At 41.6% G+C, this 26,837-nt stretch overlaps 1 protein-coding gene across 1 annotated transcript in view; it reads left to right on the forward strand.

The window, feature by feature from the left end:
- LOC132875484 (carbonic anhydrase 4-like) overlaps positions 1 to 26,837 on the forward strand; it is a 42,256-nt gene that overhangs the window by 4,359 nt on the left and 11,060 nt on the right. The window contains exons 2-3 of the mRNA XM_060912281.1: positions 18,810 to 18,857; positions 20,226 to 20,390. Coding sequence (XP_060768264.1) covers positions 18,810 to 18,857; positions 20,226 to 20,390 — 213 coding nt within the window. The remainder of the gene's footprint in view (positions 1 to 18,809; positions 18,858 to 20,225; positions 20,391 to 26,837) is intronic.

Genomic DNA, 26,837 nt, shown 5'->3' on the forward strand with positions numbered 1-26,837 from the left:
GTGGAGAGCATGGTGGCGCAGTGGTTAGCACTGTCACCTTACAGCAAGAAGGTTCTGGGTTTGAACCTCATGTCCAACAGGGGCCTTTCTGTGTGGGGTTTGCATGTTCTCTTCATGGATTTCCTCCAGGTGCTCCGGTGTCCCCCACTGGCCAAAGACAAGCAAATTAGGCATACTTAGTGCTGGTTCCATGCTCAGATAGTCTGGGTAGGGTTACATCAGGAAAGGCATCTGCTGTAAAACCTATGCCAAATCAAATATGCGGAACAGATCCGCTATGTTGACCCCTAACGGGAACAGCCAAAAGAAAAAGAAGAAATTCATCTTGTCTTTAGATGCTCTAATTGCATGTTTAAGTACTGTATATATACATATATATTTGTCATATAATGCCTTTATGATTACTTTTTTGTCATGTCAGATGTCTCTGATGCACAATTTGAACCCCTGTTTGAGACATGCAAATCAACTATTTGGTGTCTTGCGCATTTTATGGAGCATTTGGCTTTCTATAAAGTGAACACTGAGCTTCACACAGAGGAAACAGCTGGGCTTCCTTGGCCCTGACCTGTGCGATCTGCACATCAGCGAACTGCTCATCCAATTTTCATAGCGTAGTGAGCACAGGTTTCTGAAATGTAACGAGAAACGGTACGCATGCGACCCTGTGGCTTTGTGTGAGATGAATCAGGGAAGCTCTGCATCCTTAGAAAGCCAGCGAAGTACTGAGCTCATTTCTGAGTCACTCCGTGTGTGGCATGTTACAAAAGCAGGTGACACACTCATTGTGTGATGTTTGCAGGGTCTGATCAGGTGATGTGGTGCAAGAACCGACCAACATACCTACTATATTCCTTTCTTTCTTCATAGATCATTAATTTACAACAAACCACAAGTGTAAAATGATCAAACCTGAGCCCTTGAAGGTTCTTCTAATGTCCTTTTAGGATTTATTTCAGATTAAGCACAGTCATCATGCACATACAGAGATCCATACTCATGTTCCATATAGGCTACAGTAGGATGAAAACTAGCAGCTGTATTGTGCCATTGTGCATGTACCTCTCTGTCATGAAGAATAAATGGATTTTCAGTAATGTACTGAGAAAGCAACTTGTGCAAGAACCCATGGAGGAACATAATGTTCCAGCGATTCATAACACATTTTTGCAGTTCAGTGGAATAGTTCAAGTTTATCTTAATTATAATCATATGAAAGTTTTTAATGGAAAAACACGAAGAGGGCAATAAGAGCATTTGAGCAATACAGTACAGCAGTTATGCAAGCTTTGAATGACAAGGATAATTATAACCCAATAATTGACATCGGTGATTGATGATATAAAACTGTAACTGTAGTAACATATTAAAAAAAGAGAGATGGATAATAATGTGCAGCAAAAAGTGACTAATGTGAAAGCCAGGTTCTGCAAGCAAGGAGGTTTTATAGTCAATGAAGAACGATATTTCACTATTCGGTTGTTTTTGTACTTTAAGGGCCAATGATGTACGGTACCTTTAATGCTTTACTCTCAAAAATGATTAAAGGTACATCATATAGGCAACAGCTTCCTGGGTTAAAAAAATAATACAGATGATGTACACTTCTGATTTTCCACAGTTTCTTCATCTTGGAAATGTGTATATAGTGTACCTTTAAAATTATTTAATGTACATAAGTGGACCTTAATCAGTTTTAAGAATAAAGCTAGAAAAAAAGAAAAGGAAAGGTACAGTTTCATACACTTTTTCCAAGCATGTACTGCACTACTTGATATCAGTGTTGTAGTCAAGTCACTAAACCTCGAGTCCGAGTCTCACGTCCCCAGTGTTCAAGTCCAAGTCATTTCAGAAAATTTCGATTCGAGTCCGAGAACAAGACTCCAATCGCACCATTTGATGGTGGCTGTTGCTGCCTTTATGTGAAAGCGTCTCTGCTACTGTGTCGGACTAACATTACTGCTCGACTGCCCCATTTTAGTTAATAGGCTACAGATAAAAAGCTTTTTCATCGCTCAGCAAGCCCTGCCCACTATCAAAAGGGCAAATAACATGAGAGAGGGTTAACACTAACGAGTTCATCAGTCATCAAGCAAGCCCCGCTATCAACAAGGCAATGAACATCGTGTGTCACTTCCTTCTCTGGGTGGAGTCTTGCCAAATGATGATTAAGTCCGAGGTTGTTTCCGTCGTCTCCTTGATAGTTCTTCTACATATGGAACACACAGCAGTGCATTTTTTCTGATAAGCAAAGCGGACAATCCTAGGGGCGTTCTCTCCAGGCATTTTAGCACCATTAACGTTAGTTTGTTCCTGAACATGACGTAAGATCAGGTGAATGTGCGTTCTCTTGCACAAAATTAGTATAAAAATTAATGTAGATATAAATATCTTATGCCAGGCGGCACGGTGGTGTAGTGGTTAGCGCTGTCGCCTCACAGCAAGAAGGTCCGGGTTCAAGCCCCGTGGCCGGCGAGGGCCTTTTTGTGTGGAGTTTGCATGTTCTCCTCGTGTCCGCGTGGGTTTCCTCCGGGTGCTCCGGTTTCCCCCACAGTCCAAAGACATGCAGGTTAGGTTAACTGGTGACTCTAAATTGACCGTAGGTGTGAATGTGAGTGTGAATGGTTGTCTGTGTCTATGTGTCAGCCCTGTGATGACCTGGCGACTTGTCCAGGGTGTACCCCGCCTTTCGCCCGTAGTCAGCTGGGATAGGCTCCAGCTTGCCTGCGACCCTGTAGAACAGGATAAAGCGGCTAGAGATGATGAAATGAGATGAGATATCTTATGCCTAACTATTATGACATGTTACAAAAAATAAAGACAAAGTCCACGTCTCCAATTTTACAAGTCTGAATGCAGTTAATGTACGAGTCTGAGTCATCAGTGCTCAAGTCAAGTCACGAGTCCTTAAAAATAGGGCACGAGTCGGACTCGTGTACTACGAGCCTGTTTGATATACAGCTCATATATGCTTATCTAGCCAAATCTATTGCTTCTGTAGTACTGACATTTTTAAAGTCATACACAAACCAGGATTTAAAGCCATGGTTCAGATGCATTAATGAATTAGGATTAGGATGCTAATACATTTGATCGGCATGGTGGTGCAGTGGTTAGCACTGTTGCCTCACAGCAAGAAGGTTCCGGGTTTGAACCTCATGGCTGACAGGGGCCTTTTTGTGTGGAGTTTGCATGTTCTCCGGGTGCTCCGGTTTCCCCCACAGTTCAAAGACATGCAGATTAGGTAAAATACCCAGCCACTGGGGTTGCACAAGCCAGTGCATACTTTGTGTTGGTTCTAAGCCCAGATAGATTGGGGAGGGTTGTGTCAGGAAGGGCATCCAGTGTAAAAGCTATGCCAAAATCAAATATGCGGAACTGATCTGCTGTGGTGACCCCTAACGGGAGCAGCTGAAAGATGAAGATGTTAATATATTCAGTGTTCATCAGGGGAAAGCTGAAGCTGTTTGTTTTGTGACCCAAAAGAGTGTTAGAAATTCCTAAAGACTGCCGCACAAACAGCATGACCGGTCGACATGCAGAACAATGCCTGTTTTCAGTTCTTTGAAATGTCGTTTATTTTCTCTGACAGCAGGGACTGGCTGACAGACCTGCTGCATTGTTGGCCTTTCTTTTGTTCTGCGATGCTCAAAAGATCAAAATGAGCACTGGTGGAATGTGTGGCTTTACCGAGTCTCAATCCAGAGTGTCTGCTCATTAAATGTTCATTATAGACACAAGGGGGATATCCAGGCACTGGAACTGAATTTGGAAAGAAGTACAACCCCGATTCCAAAAAAGTTGGGACAAAGTACAAATTGGAAATAAAAACGGAATGCAATGATGTGGAAGTTTCAAAAGTCCATATTTTATTCAGAATAGAACATAGATGACATATCAAATGCTTAAACTGAGAAAATGTATCATTTAAAGAGAAAAATTAGGTGATTTTAAATTTCATGACAACAACACATCTCAAAAAAGTTGGGACAAGGCCATGTTTACCACTGTGAGACATCCCCTTTTCTCTTTACAACAGTCTGTAAACGTCTGGGGACTGAGGAGACAAGTTGCTCAAGTTTAGGGATAGGAATGTTAACCCATTCTTGTCTAATGTAGGATTCTAGTTGCTCAACTGTCTTAGGTCTTTTTTGTCGTATCTTCTGTTTTATGATGCGCCAAATGTTTTCTATGGGTGAAAGATCTGGACTGCAGGCTGGCCAGTTCAGTACCCGGACCCTTCTTCTACGCGGCCATGATGCTGTAATTGATGCAGTATGTGGTTTGGCATTGTCATGTTGGAAAATGCAAGGTCTTCCCTGAAAGAGACGTCGTCTGGATGGGAGCATATGTTGCTCTAGAACCTGGATATACCTTTCAGCATTGATGGTGTCTTTCCAGATGTGTAAGCTGCCCATGCCACATGCACTAATGCAACCCCATACCATCAGAGATGCAGGCTTCTGAACTGAGCGCTGATAACAACTCGGGTCGTCCTTCTCCTCTTTAGTCTGAATGACACGGCGTCCCTGATTTCCATAAAGAACTTCAAATTTTGATTCGTCTGACCACAGAACAGTTTTCCACTTTGCCACAGTCCATTTTTTTTTTAACATACTTTTTATTGTTTTTTCACAAAATATACAGACAACATACAGAACAACCCCTACCCACCCACCCCGCCCATAAGACAGCTATCAGGGTGCAAACAGAAAATACAAGTAACATAACTGAATAACCAATACTAATACAAAATGACATGTCATTCAATACATAATTTAAAATAAATTCAAATAATAATAAGACAATAACAGAATTACAAAAAAAAAACAACCCACAATATGTTCACAGCAAGAAAATAACAGCTCTAAGTTATCACTAAAATAAAAATAAACATTTCGCGTCATTTGGGATTATGAGGGAGATCTAGGCCTGGTCTGTGACCAAAACTCACTCAGCTCCCCTCTCAGGAGAAGAGAACTCAAATCTTCTGGAAGATAATTTATGAAGGGGGACCAAATTTTGTGAAACATATCTTCTTTCCCCTTGGCCAGAGCCATCAATCTTTCATGTGGCAGTGTACAGAAAATCTCCTTATACCACTGTGTAATGGTTGACGGGCGCTCTTTAATCCAGTTCAGTAATATGCATTTTCACGCAGAGAGGAGCAGCTTCTCAAGTAAAATGTATCTTAGTGCTGGGAGTTGTAGCACCTTAGACAGTAACCCAACCAGAAAGACACTTGGGTCTTTTTTCACTTCAACCTCAATGACTTCACTAATTATTTTGGCCACCAGAGTCCAGAATCTTGCTATGAATTTACAATCCCAAAAATAATGGAAATAGGTCCCTCTTTCAGAATTGCACTTAGTGCAAAGAGGAGAAATTGAGCGATCCATTTTATGTAATATGACCGGAGTGATGTGTAATCTATGCAATATTTTATACTGAGTTTCCCTTAGCCTATTACAAATAGATGTTGACCTGATGACACTAATGGCCTCCAACCAATCATCCTCAATAAATTCAGATCCTAGGTCTCCCTCCCATTTTCTGGAAATATTGTGTAGTTCATATGTGCCACATGAAAAGAGTAGCGAATAAAAGCCTGAAATAAACTGTTTGATTTTTTTTCGGTTAAGAAAGAAAGTTTCTGGAGTATGAGAGAGAGGGGTCGGAGGTGGAGAGTATGACAAAGAAAAAATAAAATGTCTTATTTGTAAGTAGCCAAAGAAATTGGACCTGGGAATATCAAATGTCTCCTGCAATTCCTGAAAGGACATAAGTGTATTGTCCTTGAACAACTGGCCAAGGAGAATGATTCGCTTATCACGCCAAGTAGTGAAGACAGATGAGATGTTACCTGGAGGGAAATCAGGGTTCTGAGTGATAGGTGCCAATAAGGAATTCCCATGTATCCCACAATATTTCGCAATATCACGCCAAACTCTGATACTATTATAAATTAAAGGATTGTTCTTGACATAAAGATTAATATTACTTGCCTTGCACATGACAAGACTCCAAGGAGTAAATGGTTCGCAGGCCCAGGAATCAATACAAGACTCACCATCTATAAAGGCATGTAACCATGACCAGAGGTGTCGGGCATGGCAAGCCCAGTTATAAAAGATCAAGTTAGGCAAGGCACGCCCACCCATGTCTGTAGGTTGTTGAAGTACTGTAAGCCGTAACCTGGGTTTTTTCCCTTGCCAGATAAACTTAGACACCGCCTTCTCTAAATCTCTATTGCTTCTCTTTGTTAAGTATAGAGGGAGCATCTGCAAAGGATAGAGTAGGCGGGGAAGTACATTCATTTTTATGAGACTAATTCGACCAAACAATGATATGGGAAGATTATGCCAATGTTCAAGGTCTTTCTTAACTGCCGCAAGTATCGGTGAAAAATTAAGCTTCCAGAGATCTAACAGAGTCGGTGAGACTCTAACTCCTAGATATGTAAACCCAGAGCTTGACCATGTAAAGGGAAAATTGTTTGGGACATCAAATTTACCTAAGCAGCCAAGTGGCATTGCTATGGACTTATTGAAGTTAATTTTATAACCTGAAACCAAACTAAACTCATTAAAAGTATCCATAATTGCAGGAACAGATATTTTTGGGGATGAAACAAACAAAAGAATGTCATCTGCATATAGGGCAATTTTGTATTCCTTGTCTCCCAAATACACTCCTTTTATTTCAGTATGCAAACGTATCACCTCTGCTAGCGGTTCCAGGGCTAAGGCAAAAAGAAGAGGACTAAGAGGACATCCTTGTCGCACACCCCTAGCCACTGGAAAAGGATCAGAGCGGCGACCACTAGTTATGACGACAGATCTAGGTGCTTGATATATAACTTGGATCCATTTTAAAAAATTCCCACCCAGACCAAATCTCTCCATAATGTCAAACAAATAAGGCCATTCTACTCTGTCATACGCCTTGTCGGCATCTAGTGATATAGCTAATGTTTTCTGTTTATTCTGAAATGAGAAATGAATAATATTTAAAAGTTTTCTAACATTACTAGAAGAGTAACGTCCATGTATAAAGCCTGTTTGGTCTGGATTTATAAGAAGTGGAAGCAGGTTCTCAAGGCGTTTTGCCAAGAGTTTAGAAAGTAGTTTGCTGTCTACTGATATAAGGCTAATGGGTCTGTACGAACCACATGCATCAGGGGGTTTGTCCTTTTTAAGAAGGACAGATATATGTGCAAGATTTAGAGTAGGAGGAAAACAACCCCTCTCAAAACTGTCAACATACATGTCTGTAAGAGGGCCTACTAATACTTTCCTAAATGTCTTATAGAAATCTGGACCAAAGCCATCCGGGCCAGGTGACTTTCCACTTTGGAGTGTTTTGATAGTGTCTGATACCTCCTCCTCCGTAATAGGCCTACATAACTGATTTCTTTGATCCTCTGATAGAGATGGGAAAGTAATCTTATCCCAAAATTTCCTCCTGTTTTCCAATGAGGTAGTGCCATCTGAGCTATAAAGCTCCTCATAAAATGTTTTCATTAGTTTGTTCACTTCAGTTGACTTAAAATGCCTATTTCCATGTTTGTCAAGAAGAGAGGAAATAATGTTAGATTCCACCCTTCCACGAGCCAAACGGGCAAGTAAGCGACCTGGCTTGTTCCCGGATTCAAACAGTCTATGTCTGGCAAAAAACACTTGGGTTTCAGCCTTTTGAGTTAACAGTTGATTAAGTGAAGAGCGAGCTGCTTCTAATTTTTTAGATAGGTAGTTAGTCGGTGAGCGCTTGAACTGAGTTTCAATATCTCTGACAGCCTCTTCTAGTTCTAATTGCCGCTTTAAAGCCCCTTTTTTCTGTGCAGCGCTATAAGACATAATGGCTCCGCGTATGGTAGCTTTTGCAGCTTCCCATAAAGTTGAGGGGCTGACATCAGGGGATTTATTTTCAGCAAAAAAGAACTGGCATTGTGCAGTAATGAAATCAACAAAGCGCTTACTGTTAAGTAGTACCGGGGATAGTCGCCAATGGAAACACGCAGGGTCTCTATAAGGTGGCGAAATAACTATAACTACAGGTGAGTGGTCTGATAAAGACTGGCTAATAATCTTGCAATCCGTTGTTCTGCCCAGAAGTTCTCTAGAGGAAAAGAAATAATCAATTCTGGAATGAACCTGATGAGGAAATGAGAAAAATGTGTAATCCCTATCAAGTGGATGAAGAACCCTCCAAACATCATATAAATCTAAATCTTTTAGAAACTCTCGCAGGCCATTAGTTTTTGAAATAGAGGTAAGGCGAGATGAAGATGTGTCCATCTCTGAGTTGAGCACACAATTTAAGTCACCACCAATGAGCATACATGGGGAGGAGAATGACGCCAGATCCGCAAGAAGTTGTGGGAGAAAGGTGGCTTCGTAGCTATTAGGAGCATAAACACATCCTATAACAACAAGTTCACCATAAAGGTAGCCAGACACAAGCACATACCGTCCTTCTTTGTCAGATATGCTTTTAACTAAAGTGAAGGGTAAAGAGCGGTGAATTAGAACTGCAACCCCCCTACTTTTGGAATTGTATGAGGAATAAAATACCTGACCTACCCAGCTCCTTCGTAATTTTAAATGCTCTAAATCTGAAAGATGGGTTTCCTGGATAAAGGCTAATTGGCATTTTTCTTTTTTAAAAAAGGAAAGTAACTTCTGACGCTTAACAACATTATTTATACCTTTGACATTGAGTGTAATTATTTTAACATCACTCATAACTAAATATCACATGAAAACGCTGAAATATCACATGAAAGATGATCAATGGCTCTGTATAATGGTAGATAATTGCTGTGAAACAATGTTATCACACTAAGACAAATAACGTAAAACAGAGGAGAAAAGGTAATGCACCTAAAAGAAAAAACACAGTAGTTCAAGCTGTCATAATGGCACCAGCCCCAAACGCTGAGCCATGCCCTGAAGAACAAACCCCACCCATAACAAAAAAGCACTTCAGAGAAAATGGGACAAGTGAGGCAAAACGGTGAGCCCCCAATCCAAAGTAAGACGTGACCAACATCAGGGAGCATATCCCAACTGTACCGTCCACCCATGAGCAGAAAGAAAAAAAAAAAAAGAAAAAAAACCCATTCACATCCCTCCCGTTCAAACAGTCATTTAAATTCACAAAAACAAACCATTTCTCAGCAAACTGTGTGTGTGTGTGCGCGCGCATGCGCGCGCGCAGTCAGTGAAGTAGACAGTGAAGCTTAAACGATTGTAGACATTCAAATATCACCTTTGACAGTAGTATGTCCTTGAAAGAAGACAGTAACACGTATACCTCATCAACACAGACATCAGGCAGTTTCTTCAGATGGATCCACCGTGAAGTCACACCTGCTTATAAACTTTTCAGCCTTCGTGGGTGTGTCAAATTTGTGTTCTTTCCCACGTACTGTGATGGTGAGCGTGGCAGGGTAGAGCATCCGAAATCATATCTTCTTCTCCAGCAGCCCCTCACAGATGTTGTTGAACTCGCGTCTTGCTTCCCTTACCGACTGGGAAAAATCTTGCCGAATTAGGATCTTCTTGCCCTCGTAGATGACCTCGCCCTTTTCTCTCGCGGCTGTGAGGATTCTGCGCTTGTCGCTGGCGTTGTGGAGTTTGATGATTACTGGCCTGTTGTAATTTGGCTTGCGTTCCGTAAGAGCTCTATGCGCCCTATCGATTTTAATAATGCCGCGTTTGGTCTGAATTCCCAGTATATCAGGGAGCCAGCTTTCAAAAAATGCAACAGCTTGTTTTCCTTCTGAGCCCTCCTTCATCCCAATTAATCGAATATTTTCCCTGCGATTTCTATTTTCACTGTCATCAGCACGGGCAGTCAGTTCCTCCACCTTTTTCTCTAGCAGGGAAATCTTGGTCTCTAGCGAGTTCGTCCTATCTTCATTGTCTGAGACACGGTTCTCAGCCTCACTCAGTCTCTTACTGTTGTCATCTATTCGGCTTGTCAGGGTATTCAGAGTAGCATTGAGTTCAGTGAATTTAATGTCCATAAGGGCGCTAATCTTCGCAGTCACATTTTGGGCAATAGCGTTAGCCATGGCGTCCTCGTGGTCGTCTTCGCCCATACCTGAGTTAGCCGTCGTAGTTTTATGTTCAACACGACGGCTCCTTGTTGTTTTGTGTTGAGAAGTCGAAGTGTCTGGTCCGGACATGCTTTGGTTTAGAAATGTCTTCAAAAGAAATGGTTTGATACGTCAAAAAATCTTAATAGTCGACTGATAAACGGGAGGTCGATTGAGGGCGACCGCTCACTCCAACAGCATCACGTGACCCCGCCACAGTCCATTTTAAATGAGCCTTGGCCCAGAGAAGACATCTGCGCTTCTGGATCATGTTTAGATATGGCTTCTTCTTTGAACTATAGAGTTTTAGCTGGCAACGGCGGATGGCACGGTGAATTGTGTTCACAGATAATGTTCTCTGGAAATATTCCTGAGCCCATTTTGTGATTTCCAATACAGAAGCATGTCTGTATGTGATGCAGTGCCGTCTAAGGGCCCGAAGATCACGGGCACCCAGTATGGTTTTCCGGCCTTGACCCTTACACACAGAGATTCTTCCAGATTCTCTGAATCTTTTGATGATGATATGCACTGTAGATGATGATATGTTCAAACTCTTCGCAATTTTACACTGTCGAACTCCTTTCTGATATTGCGCCACTATTTGTCAGCACTGAATTAGGGGGATTGGTGATCCTCTTCCCATCTTTACTTCTGAGAGCCACTGCCACTCCAAGATGCTCTTTTTATACCCAGTCATGTTAATGACCTATTGCCAATTGACCTAATGAGTTGCAATTTGGTCCTCCAGCTGTTCCTTTTTTGTACCTTTAACTTTTCCAGCCTCTTATTGCCCCGTCCCAACTTTTTTGAGATGTGTTGCTGTCATGAAATTTCAAATGAGCCAATATTTGGCATGAAATTTCAAAATGTCTCACTTTTGACATTTGATATGTTGTCTATGTTCTATTGTGAATACAATATCAGTTTTTGAGATTTGTAAATTATTGCATTCCGTTTTTATTTACAATTTGTACTTTGTCCCAACTTTTTTGGAATCGGCGTTGTATAACAGGCTAAGAAATGCGGCCAGGTGTACCCCACCTTTCGCCCGTGGTCAGCTGGGATAGGCTCCAGCTTGCCTGCGACCCTGTAGAAGGATGAAGCGGCTAGAGATAATGAGATGAGATAACATTTCATTTCGAATGTGATTTTGTAGACAAAATTAAACTAAATTAAACTAAATTCCACAGAATACTCAGGACAGATTTAGTTAATTAATATTATATTAACTACTTATTAACTTTGCTTGCTCGGTGTTTACAGGAAAATATCAGACCGAGTTATTGACAACACGGTCCATACAGAAAGACTTCAGTCTGATATTTTCCTGTAAAGACCGAGCAAGCGAGGTTAATAAGATAAAATAAAATATGCCTTTTTTATTTCTAAGATTAAAACATACGGCCATTATAACAAGGCATTCAGTCACGTCATATTTGTAAGGTAGTCCAGTCACGCATGCAGAATAAATGGCTAGCGGTTTCAAAACTGAATTTCTGTTAGCGGTTAGCGGTTTCTGAATGCTCTTCGTTGCTTATTTCTTGAATAACTTGGTGACTCGGGTGGCACGGTGGTGTAGTGGTTAGCGCTGTCGCCTCACAGCAAGAAGGTCCGGGTTCGAGCCCCGTGGCCGGCGAGGGCCTTTCTGTGCAGAGTTTGCATGTTCTCCCCGTGTCCGTGTGGGTTTCCTCCGGGTGCTCCGGTTTCCCCCACAGTCCAAAGACATGCAGGTTAGGTTAACTGGTGACTCTAAATTGACCGTAGGTGTGAATGTGAGTGTGAATGGTTGTCTGTGTCAGCCCTGTGATGACCTGGCGACTTGTCCAGGGTGTACCCCGCCTTTCGCCCGTGGTCAGCTGGGATAGGCTCCAGCTTGCCTGCGACCCTGTAGAAGGATGAAGCGGCTAGAGATAATGAGATGAGATGAGAACTTGGTGACTCTGTCTTTTGTGCTTCAGCTGTTTTTGATTCCGTTTTGATTTCCAATTAATCTTATTTTTTTTAATCATTTTGTTTCTGTTTGTTTTTTGCAACATTGAAAGCCAGCGCCTTGGAAAGAAAGTCCGTAATCGCCCACGGGCATTACAGAAAAATACTACCCACCAAGGAACCAATCAGAGCGCACGATTTTAATGGAAGTATCTCGTGCCATATAATTTCCATCCATCCATTATCTGTAGCCATTATCCTGTCCTACAGGGTCGCAGGCAAGCTGGAGCCTATCCCAGCTGACTACGGGCGAAAGGCGGGGTACACCCTGGACAAGTCGCCAGGTCATCACAGGGCTGACACATAGACACAGACAACCATTCATACTCACATTCACACCTACGGTCAATTTAGAGTCACCAGTTAACCTAGCCTGCATGTCTTTGGACTGTAGGGGAAACCAGAGCACCCGGAGGAAACCCACGCGGACACGGGGAGAGCATGCAAACTCCGCACAGAAAGGCCCTCTTCAGCCACTGGGCTCGAACCCGGACCTTCTTGCTGTGAAGTGACAGTGTTAACCACTGCACCACCGTACTGCATAATAAACATTTGTAAAATAATTTCATTATCTGTAGCCGCTTTATCCTTCTACAGGGTCGCAGGCAAGCTGGAGCCTATCCCAGCTGACTACGGGCGAAAGGCGGGGTACACCCTGGACAAGTCGCCAGGTCATCACAGGGCTGACACATAGACACAGACAACCATTCACACTCACATTCACACCTATGGTCAATTTAGAGTCACCAGGAGAACATGCAAACTCCACACAGAAAGGCCCTCGCCGGCCCCGGGGCTCGAACCCAGGACCTTCTTGCTGTGAGGCGACAGCGCTAACCACTACACCACCGTGCCGTCCATTTGTAAAATAATATTTTATGTATTTATTAGAGCCATAGAACTTTATATTCCTGAACTTTCCAAAGATACAACACATTAAGTCCAATCTGACATTATTTTTAGGCTGACGTGTTTTTGAGTTGTCAAGATTTGGATTAAAGACACTCATAATCTATAATAACTCGATAGCAAAGTGATAATGGTGGGTTATGACTTCCACTAACTAAATTATAAAACCAGAGACACCCCCCCCAACACCACCACTTCTGCTTCACAGACTCCTGTGAGTCTCCAGACCCCACTTTGAGAACGACTGATTTTAAAAATGAGTCAAAATAATAGTTTATAATAATAATAATAATAATAATAAATGTCACCTGTGATGAATCCCATCCATGGCGTATTCTTGCCTCACACCCAGTGTTCCTGGGATTTAGACTCCAGATCCACTGTGATCATGGCCAGGATAAAGTGCTTACTGAAACTGAATGAATTAATAATTTTGTCTCATTTCAGAACAGTTTGACTTTCACAGGTTTCTAGTTCCCAGACTGAATAATCCATCCATCCATCCATCCATCCATCCATAACCACTTATCCTGTGCAGGGTCGTAGGCGAGCTGGAGCCAAAGACTGAATAATGTAACCTACAATATAAAATGGCTGAATATACTATAGTTTATCATTTCGTTACAGTTATTTTTCAGCCCAATTACAGGTTAGAATTACAGGTCATTCTCCTCCAATGATGATGACGATGCATTTTCTGACGATGTCAGACAATTTAAATTACAAGCCTGAGCTAGTTTAATCATTGCAAAACAAACAAGCAAACAAACAAACAAAAAATCCCACACAGTTTTGACTACATACTAATGTTTTCCATTGACAAAAATGCATGTGCAATGAGGAAATCCATCATTCTGGGCATTTTCAGCATCAGTTAAGAATGACAGAGTTGGAACAATTAAAAGTGTGGTTTATGTGTGCTTTGCTTACAGAATTGGAAAAAAAATATATTTTAGCATAACTCTACATGTAACTTTTAGAGGCACACATTAAGTTTTTCAAGAATGAGACAAAATACAATCCAAGCATCTAGCTGTTAATGAAGCTGACTGTTGCAACATGTGCTGAGAAATGCACAAGACTTTTCACAAATTAATCAGAAATGAGTGTACACAAGATCCCGACTGAGACAACAGAAAATTGGTCACCCTATTATCCACAGATCATTAGTTTGCATCCTGATGATGCCATAGTCATCCGTGGCCAGGAATCCAAGACAGCAAAACTGGCTCCGTTCACTTGGTAGGACAGGTGGCCAAGCATAGGTATCTATGAACTCTTTCATGTGGAAGGGGGCAGATAGCGCTTTCCTTCGAGCATGTTTACGCTGCCCACTGATGATGTAGCATTTTGAAAAGTGACTGACTTCATGCGTTTTGAAGGAAGCACGTGTTAGCCTTCATCCTCCCTGATTGTGAGCTGTTATACAATGAGGAGACCTAACTGGTAGGTGAGAAGTGGCCAAGACTTAAGTCGGTGATCAAGTCCAGATTAAATCTGACAAAAACAGAATAGGGGTGGCACGGTGGTGTAGTGGTTAGCGCTGTCGCCTCACAGCAAGAAGGTCCGGGTTCGAGCCCCGTGGCCGGCGAGGGCCTTTCTGTGTGGAGTTTGCATGTTCTCCCCGTGTCCGCGTGGGTTTCCTCCGGGTGCTCCGGTTTCCCCCACAGTCCAAAGACATGCAGGTTAGGTTAACTGGTGGCTCTAAATTGAGCGTAGGTGTGAATGTGAGTGTGAATGGTTGTCTGTGTCTATGTGTCAGCCCTGTGATGACCTGGCGACTTGTCCAGGGTGTACCCCGCCTTTCGCCCGTAGTCAGCTGGGATAGGCTCCAGCTTGCCTGCGACCCTGTAGAAGGATAAAGTGGCTAGAGATAATGAGATGAGAAAAACAGAATAGCTACTTAACAATTTTGGTGAGTGTCTCAAAAATGTTTGAAAGCATTCTGTCTCAGTTTTCGGTTGCTGTTTCGCTTAGTTGTACTGAGTTCGGTATTGTAATGAAGAGTAGAGGCTATAGGATTAACTCATTAGTCAGACAAGCAAGCAAAGAAAGCTAGCTAGCTTAACAAACTTGCAAGGATATGATTGTGAGATAAAGTGATCTTAGCTAGCTTAACAGGATTGGGCATAGGACCCAAGGACTGGCACATACCGTAGCATGGCTGTATGATGGATCAGTACAGGATCAGTAACACTGCTGGTGTGCAATAAATAGAAAATGCTCACGTCTGCTTGAACTGGTCTCATGTCCTCCATTTGAATTCAGTTCGAAAGCTGATTGTCGTACTGTATATCCAGAGCAGGGCAGATGAAGCAGCGTGAGTAGATTAGCTGACCATTTCTTTATTTCAGAAGTCTGAACTAAAGAAATTAAGCTTGCTAGAGGCTTTGTATAGCAACCAGGTTTGTCTAATGCGTCTTCGAAATTATATGCTTACTATAGGTCTTGACACACAAGAAAACGTTACAAGATCTTTAATGACATTTTTTTCATTGGATATCTATAAGGCAGAACATTTAACAGTTATTCCACAAAATCGAGTCGTACATGAGCTGTCGGCTATAAACCATGTACGATGAGACTGAGTGGAATAACTGTATTACTCTATCCACATTCACTGGATTTTGACAAACGGATCATTTTTATTTGTATTTTTTGCAAATTCAGTAAATCAAAACTTTATACAAAACGTCCAACAAAATAATTTCCACTTAGAAGGTGAACAAACCGATGAAATGACAGGAGCAGTTTGTGAAAAATGCAATCATAATAATTCTTGAAAAATACAAAAGATACATTCTTACCATGAAATACTTTCATTCCATAGTTTGTTGCTTTTTTTGTATTTTTGGGGGGTTTTCTTCTCCTCCTTCTTCTTCTTTAGGGTTTTTTTGGCAGTTGGCAAACCAACTTAAAGGTGCACTACTGCCACCGACTGGGCTGGAGTGTGGAACAGGCGATATTTGGGAGGAAAAAAAACTATATTCTTTTAGTTGTTTCTGTTTCTTTTAAATACTTGATAACAATTTTGAGGTTTTGTTTTTGAGTAGAGTTTTTATTTCGTCTTTGGTTAGTTCAGCAACACACTCTGCCATTTTGTTTTTCTCTACTCATGGTATATAAGCTGATATCCTAGTAGTAGAGTAGCCAATCAGAGCATGCAATCGCTCATATCCAGTGAATGTGGATAAAATAATAACCATTATTCTGAAGCAATAAAAGTGCAATAAGAAACACTGGCAATTTGATGTGATACTTGAGATTAGAGTGGCATGGTGGTGTAGTGCACTGTCGCCTCACAGCAAGAAGGTTCTGGGTTCGAGCCCAGCAGCCGACAGGGGCCTTTCTGTGCGGAGTTTGCATGTTCTCCCCGTGTCTGCATGGGTTTCCTCCGGGTGCTCCGGTTTCCCCCAAAGACATGCAGGTTAGGCTAATTGGTGGCTCTAAATTGACTGTAGGTGTGAATGTGAGTGTGAATGGGAATGGTTGTTTGTCTCTATGTGTCAGCCCTGTGATGACCTGGTGACTTGTCCAGGGGGTACCCTGCTTCTCTTCCATAGTCAGCTGAGATAGGCTTCAGCTTGCCCATGACCCTGCACAGGATAAGTGGTTATGGATGGATGGATGGATGGATGGATGGATGGATACTTGAAACGATGTGTATTAGAACCTGCGTATTTGTGACATTTTTAGACCTGAGAAGAGAAATGATGAATATGTGAGAACTTTGTGTCATTCATGTCCGACTACATTACAGTCTAGCAATCCATGAGATCAAATCTTTGAACTTTATAGATATAACTGATGGCCACATATAAACAGAAACTTCACAAGAGATCAAATTTGCTGAATTTCTATTGTTGAAGAAAGCAACTAGTTGGTTTGCGTGACTAAATCTTTGACATTGTTGGAGGAATTGTTAGTGCTCTAGTGTTATGGTTTTATTTAGTTTAATTATAAAAGACCGATGCAAAATAAATTCTTTTATTACCCGTTATAATCGTGTAGACTGTGTGCATGAGCTACAGTATAAATACTTAGTATCATGAGAATGATTTACAGTGGTGCTTGAAAGTTTGTGAACCGTTTAGAATTTTCTATGTTTCTGCATAAATATGACCTAAAACATCATCAGATTTTCACACAAGTCCTAAAAGTAGATAAAGAGAACCCAGTTAAACAAATGAGACAAAAATATTATACTTGGTCATTTATTTATTGAGGAAAATCATCCAATATTACACATTTGTGAGTGGCAAAAGTATGTGAACCTTTGCTTTCAGTATCTGGTGTGACCCCCTTGTGCAGCAATAACTGCAGCTAAACGTTTGCGGTAACTGTTGATCAGTCCTGCACACCGGCTTGGAGGAATTTTAGCCCATTCCTCCATACAGAACAGCTTCAATTCTGGGATGTTGGTGGGTTTCCTCACATGAACTGCTCGCTTCAGGTCCTTCCACAACATTTCGATTGGATTAAGGTCAGGACTTTGACTCGGCCATTCCAAAACATTCACTTTGTTCTTATTTAGCCATTCTTTGGTAGAACAACTTGTGTGCTTAGGGTTGTTGACTTGCTGCATGACCCACCTTCTCTTGAGATTTAGTTCATGGACAGATGTCCTGACATTTTCCTTTAGAATTCGCTGGTATAATTCAGAATTCATTGTTCCATCAATGATGGCAAGCCGTCCTGGCCCAGATGCAGCAAAACAGGCCCAAACCATGATACTACCACCACCATGTTTCACAGATGGGATAAGGTTCTTATGCTGGAATGCAGTGTTTTCCTTTCTCCAAACATAACACTTCTCATTTAAACCAAAAATTTCTATTTTGGTCTCACCCGTCCATAAAACATTTTCCCAGTAGCCTTCTGGCTTGTCCACATGATCTTTAGCAAACTGCAGATGAGCAGCAATGTTCTTTTTGAGAGCAGTGGCTTTCTCCTTGCAACCCTGCCATGCACACCACTGTTGTTCAGTGTTCTCCTGATGGTAGACTCATGAACATTAACATTAGCCAAGGTGAGAGAGGCCTTCAGCTGCTTAGAAGTTCTCCTGGGGTCCTTTGTGATCTCACCGACTATTACACGCCTTGCTCTTGGCATGATCTTTGTTGGTTGACCACTCCTGGGGAGGGTAACAATGGTCTTGAATTTCCTCCATTTGTACACAATCTGTCTGACTGTGGATTGGTGGAGTCCAAACTCTTTAGAGATGGTTTTGTAACCTTTTCCAGCCTGATGAGCATCAACAACACTTTTTCTGAGATCCTCAGAAATCTCCATTGCTCGTGCCATGATACACTTCCACAAACATGTGTTGTGAAGATCAGACTTTGATAGATCCCTGTTCTTTAAATAAAACAGGGTGCCCACTCACACCTGATTGTCATCCCATTGATTGAAAACACCTGACTCTCATTTCACCTTCAAATTAACTGCTAATCCTAGAGGTTCACATACTTTTGCCACTCACAGATATGTAATATTGGATCATTTTCCTCAATAAATAAATGACCAAGTATAATATTTTTGTCTCATTTGTTTAACTGGGTTCTCTTTATCTACTTTTAGGACTTGTTTGAAAATCTGATGATGTTTTAGGTCATATTTATGCAGAAATATAGAAAATTCTAAAGGGTTCACAAACTTTCAAGCACCACTGTAAGGTCAGAGAAATAACTCGTATCAGATAGATAACATTAATATACACATGATAGGGAGTTTCAAATTGCTTTCATCACATAATGAGTCAACTCAATAATACATGCAATCTCAAGTCATGTGTATCTCTTCTCAGGAAATTGGTGCTATCAGTCCCAGGTGACCTGTGAGTCACGCTGCGTAGGTAAGATCATCATCATTTCTGTGCTGTGTGACTGAGCAATTTTGTTTGCAGAGTTTAGAGAGAAATAACCAGAGGTGGACAAAGTACCCAACTTCATTACTTAAGTCAAAGTACAGATCCCACTGGTCAAATGTTACTCCGATACAAGTGAAAGTTGTCCAGTCAAATTTTTACTTAAGTTAAAGTACTGAAGTACTTGCTTTTAAAAATACTTAAGTATTAAAAGTACATTTTCTGTCAACACATTGTTTTATTATTGCCACAACACTTACAAAACCTAATGCCGTTACCAAAGACAGAAATGTGAATTCACAAAATGAACACATGCTGTGCATCATGGTAGTTTAACGTTAAGCTAGCTAGTCAGTGAAGCTCCACCTGACATGCTGGCAAACTCTTTTCAAACTTGAAATCGTATTGGGTAGCTAACGCTACTAGAAAAGAAAGATTTCTACATTGTTTATTTGGCAAGATTATACTAAAACATATTTCTGAAAGGAATTCAGATAAGTTAACGTTATTCATGTTAGCATAACTCCATTTTTACATGCTAACTGTGTTCAAGTTGAACTAGCTATGTGTTAACATTAGCTGTGGACAAGGCGATAGCAACTGGATGAGCAAATCCATAGAAAGTCATTTGACAAACCAGACTGCATAGCTATTGCAACATTATCGCTAGCTCTAAAAGCACAGACAGCTTCATTGCAAGCTTTCTTTTGGAATAAAACCTTTATATAACTCAATATGCTTCCACAGGTCAGACGGCGAGTTTTTGTAGGCTGTGATGTGGTTCGTTTTCACAAACAAGGCAAACATTTAAAACGAAAACTTATCTTTAATCCTTTCAGAAAACTGAAACATGGGTTCTAGGTATGGCCATGGGTGTGTGCGTTCCTCAGAAGAACCGCCCCCTTACGTTCTGCCATCAACTGAATGTGTTCAAATAACGCTGCTGAGAAATAATTGAACATGATTTTACCCAGTCTATGGACGTGACATGACCCTAGTGATTACTGATAGTCTGTCTCAGTGTCACCTGCGAAAAAAACAATCACATTTTAGAAAAGAAAAGAAAAAACATCCACTTTCAAAGTCGCTTCAGAGTAACGAGTAATGAGGACCTTGATAGAAATGTAGTGGAGTAAAAAGTACGATATTTGTCTTTCAAATGTAGTAAAGTCAAAGTCATAAGTTTTTCAAAAAAAAAAACTCAAGTAAAGTACAGATACTCAAAAAGCGTACTTAAGTACAGTACTTAAGTAAATGTACTTTGTTACTGTCCACCTCTGGAAATAACAGATGAGTTTTTATAGCGACAAGAGTGCACACATAAAGGTCATTATGTTTCCATCATGTTCTCTGCAGGACCAGATGCTTGGTCTGAAGTGGGTAAAGACTGCATGAAAAACAGACAGTCACCCATTAACATCGTGACCAGGAAAACCGTGGTGGACGACAGTCTCACACCGCTCAAATTCACTGGCTACCAAGAAGCCTTCAATGGCATCCTGGTAAACAATGGACACACTGGTAAGGGGTTAAACAAGCACATAAACCTGACTGAAATCTTTTGATTTTCAATGAATGGAATCACTTATCTATCTTTTAATACGTGTGGAATAATTTATCCCACATCATTTTTATTGCACCACAGATGAGACTTTGTGATATAATACATGGCTCAACCCTGATAGTTTTATTGGGAGCTATTGATATAATAGATGCTGATCTACCATCAAACATCATGACAATATTACTGAACTTCATTAATATTAGAACACTAATGTTGCAATAAAAGGAAATAAACCTACACACAAGTGTAACAGAGTTGATATTCTGTAACCATATTATATATTCCCAAATGTTTGGAAAGCACAAAAAATGCAGTTTATTAACTAAGTTGTAGAAGTTTTCCTAATATTAGCGGGCCTTCTTGGCCATCGTTGATCACTGTACCTCATACTGTTCACATCAACAAACTTGTAGGGTTATGTTTGATTTGATCAGATTGTCACAAATCACATGGTAAGACCATGTTGGTACATGAGACTCCCAGTTTGCCCTCCTGCACTCATTTAGCATATAATTAGCACATAATAATAGAAATGATTTTTGCAAATTTAAAACGGCCTCATCAGGTTTATTAAAAAGATTTCTGATGAGTAAACGGAGTGCAGGTAAAAATAAAAAAAGGAAATGGAAGTCAAATAATTGTTAGATAAGTGGAATAAATGTCACAGTTGATTTATCCTCATGGTGTAAGCTGTTAAAAGGCTCTGTGGCAGTGAATCAGAAAGTGTCCTTGTCCATCTGTTCAAAAGATGATGCACTGGCAGCTCTTCAGAAAAAAGGTCAAACAGTGTGCAGAGTGATACCAAGTTGAGACTTGCTGCTGTGTGATATATTATGATCTTCCTGACTACTCTCCTACCCCCCTCTGCTTCTCCATACATAAAAACACCTCTGTGCTTATATCTGGTGACCTTCAGAACAGCAAGCGTAGCATGGTCCATATTTTTTCTCCTGTTTATCACATTATCTCGAAGAAGAAGAAGAAGAAGAAGAAGAAGACTTTATTTGTCACATGTACACTAGAGCATAGCAAAATTCCTCCTCTGCATTTAACCCATCTGAAGCAGTGAACACACACACATACCCAAAGCAGTAGGCAGCTATGCTACAGCACCTGGGGAGCAGTTGGGGGTTAGGTGCCTTGCGTGGTGGTGGGGGGTTCTGTTCATTCACTCCCCCCCACATTTTTCCAGACCAGTTGTATTTCATTTGACGTCTGACAAGATGACTCAAGATCGTGTTTTCTGGCCTTGCTTGTGATAAATGTTAGATAAATGGCGGCACGGTGGTGTCGTGGTTAGCACTCTTGCCTCACAGCAAGAAGGTTCTGGGTTTGAGCCCAGCGGCTGACAGGGGCCTTTCTGTGTGTAGTTTGCATGTTCTCCCCATGTCTGCGTGGGTTTCCTCCGGGTACTCCGGTTTCCCCCACAGTCCAAAGACATGCAGTTAGGTCAACATAGGATGGCCTTGGGCTGAAGTGCCCAAGAGTGGCGGCGCACATGTACGCAGTGACTTTGCTCTCCTATGATGAGCTAAATTTTGTTGTACATTTGTGCAGTGACAATAAAGGCATTCTATTCTAAACATGCATTATCGCTCAGACACAGAGATGCCTTTGTGAGGTTATTAGAAATGCTCCTGATAGACAAAAGTCCTAAGAGAAATCTCAGTAAATAAAGCATACAGTGGTCAATATTCATTAAATCATTCAACTAAAGCTTTCCATCTTAAAATATGTTATTTAGTAACTACTGTGGATTATTCAATAACTGCAGTAAAACTAATAGGTCCAAAGTTACAAAATTGATTAATGTAAGTCTTGACCTGCAGACTGAGCCTTTGAATTTAAAGGATTACCCCAGTCACAATGGGTGCAGATTAATAACTGCAAAAATAATCAAGATAGTCATTCATCAAATAACATTCAAAGGAATAATCAGGATCCCTGTTTCAGATGTGTTTGATTAAGGTTGTGTCTACAGTCCACAGGAGGGTAGAGTTCTAGGAGCGAGTAGGACACCCCAGTCTTAAAAAATTAATATTTTGTCCACTGTTTGAAAACAATAAACACTAGCCAACACTTAAAACAACAGGTTTAAGTAGCTAGTTCATGCATTTAGTCAATACAGCTCTGAATAGTTCTGAATTAATAAATTAATCAAATGTATTATAACTGCAATTAGGGGTCCAAGCACTGTAAAATGTAAAGATTTCTTCATGAATGTGCATATAAAATCAAGTTTCACAGTATTATGTATTAGAATAATACATAATGTATTAGAATAAGTGCATTAATATAAACCTATGATTTGCCTTATGATCAGCCAGTAGAGAAAAGTTAATTTCTGCTGCTCTATCTGTGATCTTTTTTCAGTCACTACCCACAGCTTGTGGCCATAGGTGCAGATAGGAACGTAGATCAACCAGTAAATCAGTCAAAATTTTGGCTCTGCTCTCTTTTCACCATAACACAGGGGTCACCAAACTTTTTTCTCTGGGGGCCACATTGTTGTTCCTGACTGTGATGGGGTCAGGTCAGCTATATAACATAGAATTGTATGACCCAGACAAATATGACCACCAGCAGGCCTCATTGTGTAGTAGAGATTACTAGCCTGGCACAGCCATCCCCACTACTATATCCCCCACTACTATATCAACACTTGATTCCTGGCACATATTTGTTTATCTTTACTAGTGGTTTGCAAAAGTAGTAATCGAGTCTTCACACTTTGTTTTAATTTGAAATACCACAGATATTCCATTTATTTATTTTCTAATAAAAATAACATCAAAGCTGTCAAGGTAAGAAACATCTGCCTAGTTGAGGTGATTGACACTGGCAAAGGTGAGTGGAAAATTATAAATTGTAGGTAGGCCTGTTGATATTATTAATAATATTAATAATTGTGTGCAGCACTTAATAAAGGTCAAATAAATAGGCCTAGAAAATAAATACATTAAAAAAAAAACAGTGAAATTATAATAATATGAGCAATAAATCAACTAGCCAGCTCTTATGCCTATCCATTTGAGCATGTTCAGTAAACATTTTTTAGGTCAAGGTGAAAATGAAATGAGCAGTAGGCCATTTACAGGTCAAAACTGAAGCATAATACAGAATAATGGGAATCAAAATCAGTAGTATATGTAGGTGAGCTGGATTTGTACTTGTTGATTTGTACTCCTTGTCGGGACACACCTCCTCGACCACAGCAAGCATGCATACTTTAACAAAGTCCCCATCAGTAAACGGCTTTCCATGGGTAGCTAGTAGGTGAGCTACCTTATAGCTAGCTCGGACAGCAGCCTGGTGGATCTGGGTTTGGCGAAGGAATACATTCTGTTGTGCAGCCAGTCTGCATTTCATCATCTGAATCCTGTCTTCTCTTGTTTGCCCTCACAAACTAGCATACTCTTTGTGGCGGGTTTCATAGTGATGACGCAGATTATATTCTTTGAAAACCGACACACTTTCTTTACATACAAGACAAACTGCACGGTCCTTACACTGAACGAAAAAATAATCGGTGGTCCACTGTTCTTTAAAAACTCTGCACTCTCTGTCAACTTTTCGCTGACCGCTAGCCATTTTGCTGTCCTGAACACTGACAGTTCTCTGCGCGTGCGCTGCCTGTCACTGCTTGATCGCGAGCATATGACGAAAATTCGGAAAATATGAATAGTTCATTTTATAACTAAATATCAATTTTAATTGATAAAATCAACAAAATACAAGATGCAGACATGTTATTATTTGCCAAAAAGCAATTTAAAAAAAATAGGCCATAACCACTTTTGGGGATTGCCTCATAGGGCCGGTTCAAGTGGTGGGGGGCAGAGGGGCTGGGGGGCCGGTCAAAGGGGGGTGGCGGGCCGGAGTCAGCCCGCGGGCCGTAGTTTGGTGACCCCTGCCATGACAGATTGGTACAGCTTCTGCATCATTGCAGAAGCTGCACCGATCTGTCTGATGATCTCCCACTCCATTAAGACTCCACTTGAGGCAAGGATTCATCCCCAACTCAGAGCAGGCAATTCCACCATTTTCTGGTTAAGAACCATGGCCTCAGACTTGAAGAAAGAAAGAAAGAAAGAAAGAAAGAAAGAAAGAAAGAAAGAAAGAAAGAAAGAAAGAAAGCACAACTTTATTCAGCACACACTTGTGAAATTTCCTCTCTGCATTTAACCCATCTGAAGCAGTGAACACACATGCACACACACGTGAGCAATGAGCACACACACCTACCCAGAGCAGTGGGCAGCCATGCTAACAGCGCCCGGGGAGCAGTTGGGAGTTAGGCGTCTCACTCAAGGGCACCTCAGCCCAAGGCCGTCCCATATTAACCTAACTGCATGTCTTTGGACCGTGGGGGAAACCGGAGCACCCGGAGGAAACCCACGCAGACATGGGGAGAGCATGCAAACTCCACACAGAAAGGCCCTCGCCGGCCACTGGGTTCGAACCAAAAAAAGGAGGTGTTGATTCCTATCCCAGCCACTTCACACTCTGCTGCAAACCACCCCAGTGCAAGCTAGAAGTCATGGCTCGATGAAGCCAACAGGACCAAATCATCTGCAAAAAGCAATGATGCCATCCTTTTGACTATGCCTAGAAATTCTGTTCATAAAAATTATCAATAGAATGGGTGACAAAAGGCAGCCCTAGCAGAGACCAACACCCACTGGGAATGAGTCTGACATATTGCCAGCAATGCGAACCAAGCTCTTGCTTTGATTATACAGGGCCCAAATGGCAGGTAGCAGCAGGCCCAGTACCCAATACTCCCGAAGTACCCCCCACAGGACAATTTGAGAGACATGGTTCTATGCCTTTTCCAAGTCCATAAAGCACATGTAGACTGGTTGGGCAAACTCCCATGCACCCTCCAGTACCTTTGTGAAGATAAAGAGCTGGTCCAGTGTTCCATGACCAGGACAAAAACTACATTGTTCCTCCTGAATCCAGGGTTTGACTAACAGATGGACTCTCCTCTCCAGAACCCTGGTATAGACCTTCCAAGGGAGGCTGAGGAGTGTGATAACCCTAAAGTTGGAACACACCCTCTGGTCCCCCTTCTTAAAAAGTGTTGAAGAGGTCTGTCCAATCAAGACAGCCACAGAACATCCAGATCCTTAAGGAACTCAGGGCAGATCTCATCCCCCTCTGGGACCCTGCCACTGAAAAGTTTTTTTAACCATCTCAGTGACCTCAGCCCTCGCGATCAAAGACTCTCCCTCTGAGTCCTCATACTCTGCTTCCTCTGTGGAAGGCATGTCAGTGGGATTCAGGAGATCCTCAAAGTATTCCTTCCACCACCTGACTATGTATTCAGTTGAAGTCAGCAACACTCCAATCCCACTGTATACAGTAGGGGCAAAGCACTGCTTCCCCTTCCTGAGTCATCTGTTTTCCAGAATCTCTTTGAGGTTGATTGAAAGTTATGGCCTCACCAAACCCAAGTTTTTGCTTCTGCAAGCATTGCATTCTGCTTGGCCAGTCAGTATCTGTCAGCTGCCTCCAGAGTCCTACAAGCTAACCATAGGACTCCTTCTTCAGCTCAACAGCTCCCTTTACCACTAGTGTTTACCATTGGGTTTGGGGGTTGCCGCTGCGACAGGCACCAACAACCATACTTCCACAACTCCATATAGCCACCTCAGCAATAGTGGTGTCAAACATGGTCATTTGGACTCATTGTTCCTGACCTCCCTTGGAATGCAGTAGAAGTTCTACCGGAAGTGTGAGTTGAAGATCTTCTGGAGAAAAGCCTCTACCCAACATTCCCAGCTCACCCACACTTTACATTTGGGTGTACCAGGCCTGTCTGGCATCCTCCCCCACCATCTGGTCCAATTCATCATCAGGTGGTGATCAGTTGACAGTTTAGCTCCTCTCTTCACCTGATTGTCCAAAACTTACAGTCACTGATCTGATAACACAACTACAAAATTGACCATCTACCTATGGCCTAGGATGTCCTGGTGCCAAGTACACTTATGAACACCCCATGCTTGAACATGGTGTTCATTAGAAGAAACCTTTATTTGTCACATGCACACTTCAAGCACAGTGAAATTCATCCTCTGCATTTAACACATCTGAAGCAGTGAACACACGCACACACACCCAGAGCAGTGGGCAGCCACACTACAGTGCCCGGGGAGCAGTCAGGGGTTAGGTACCTTGCTCAAGGGCACTTCAGTCCAAAGCCACCCCACGTTAACCTAACTGCATGTCTTTGGACTGTGAGGGAAACTGGAGCACCTGGAGGAAACCCATGCAGACATGGGGAGAACATGCAAACTCCACACAGAAAGGCCCTCGCCGGCCACTGGGTTCGAACCCGGAACCTTCTTGCTGTGAGGCGACCGTGCTAACCACTACACCACCGTAGACAAACTATG

The sequence above is a fragment of the Neoarius graeffei genome, chromosome 28 (assembly GCF_027579695.1).
Source record: "Neoarius graeffei isolate fNeoGra1 chromosome 28, fNeoGra1.pri, whole genome shotgun sequence".
Taxonomy (NCBI): domain Eukaryota; kingdom Metazoa; phylum Chordata; class Actinopteri; order Siluriformes; family Ariidae; genus Neoarius; species Neoarius graeffei.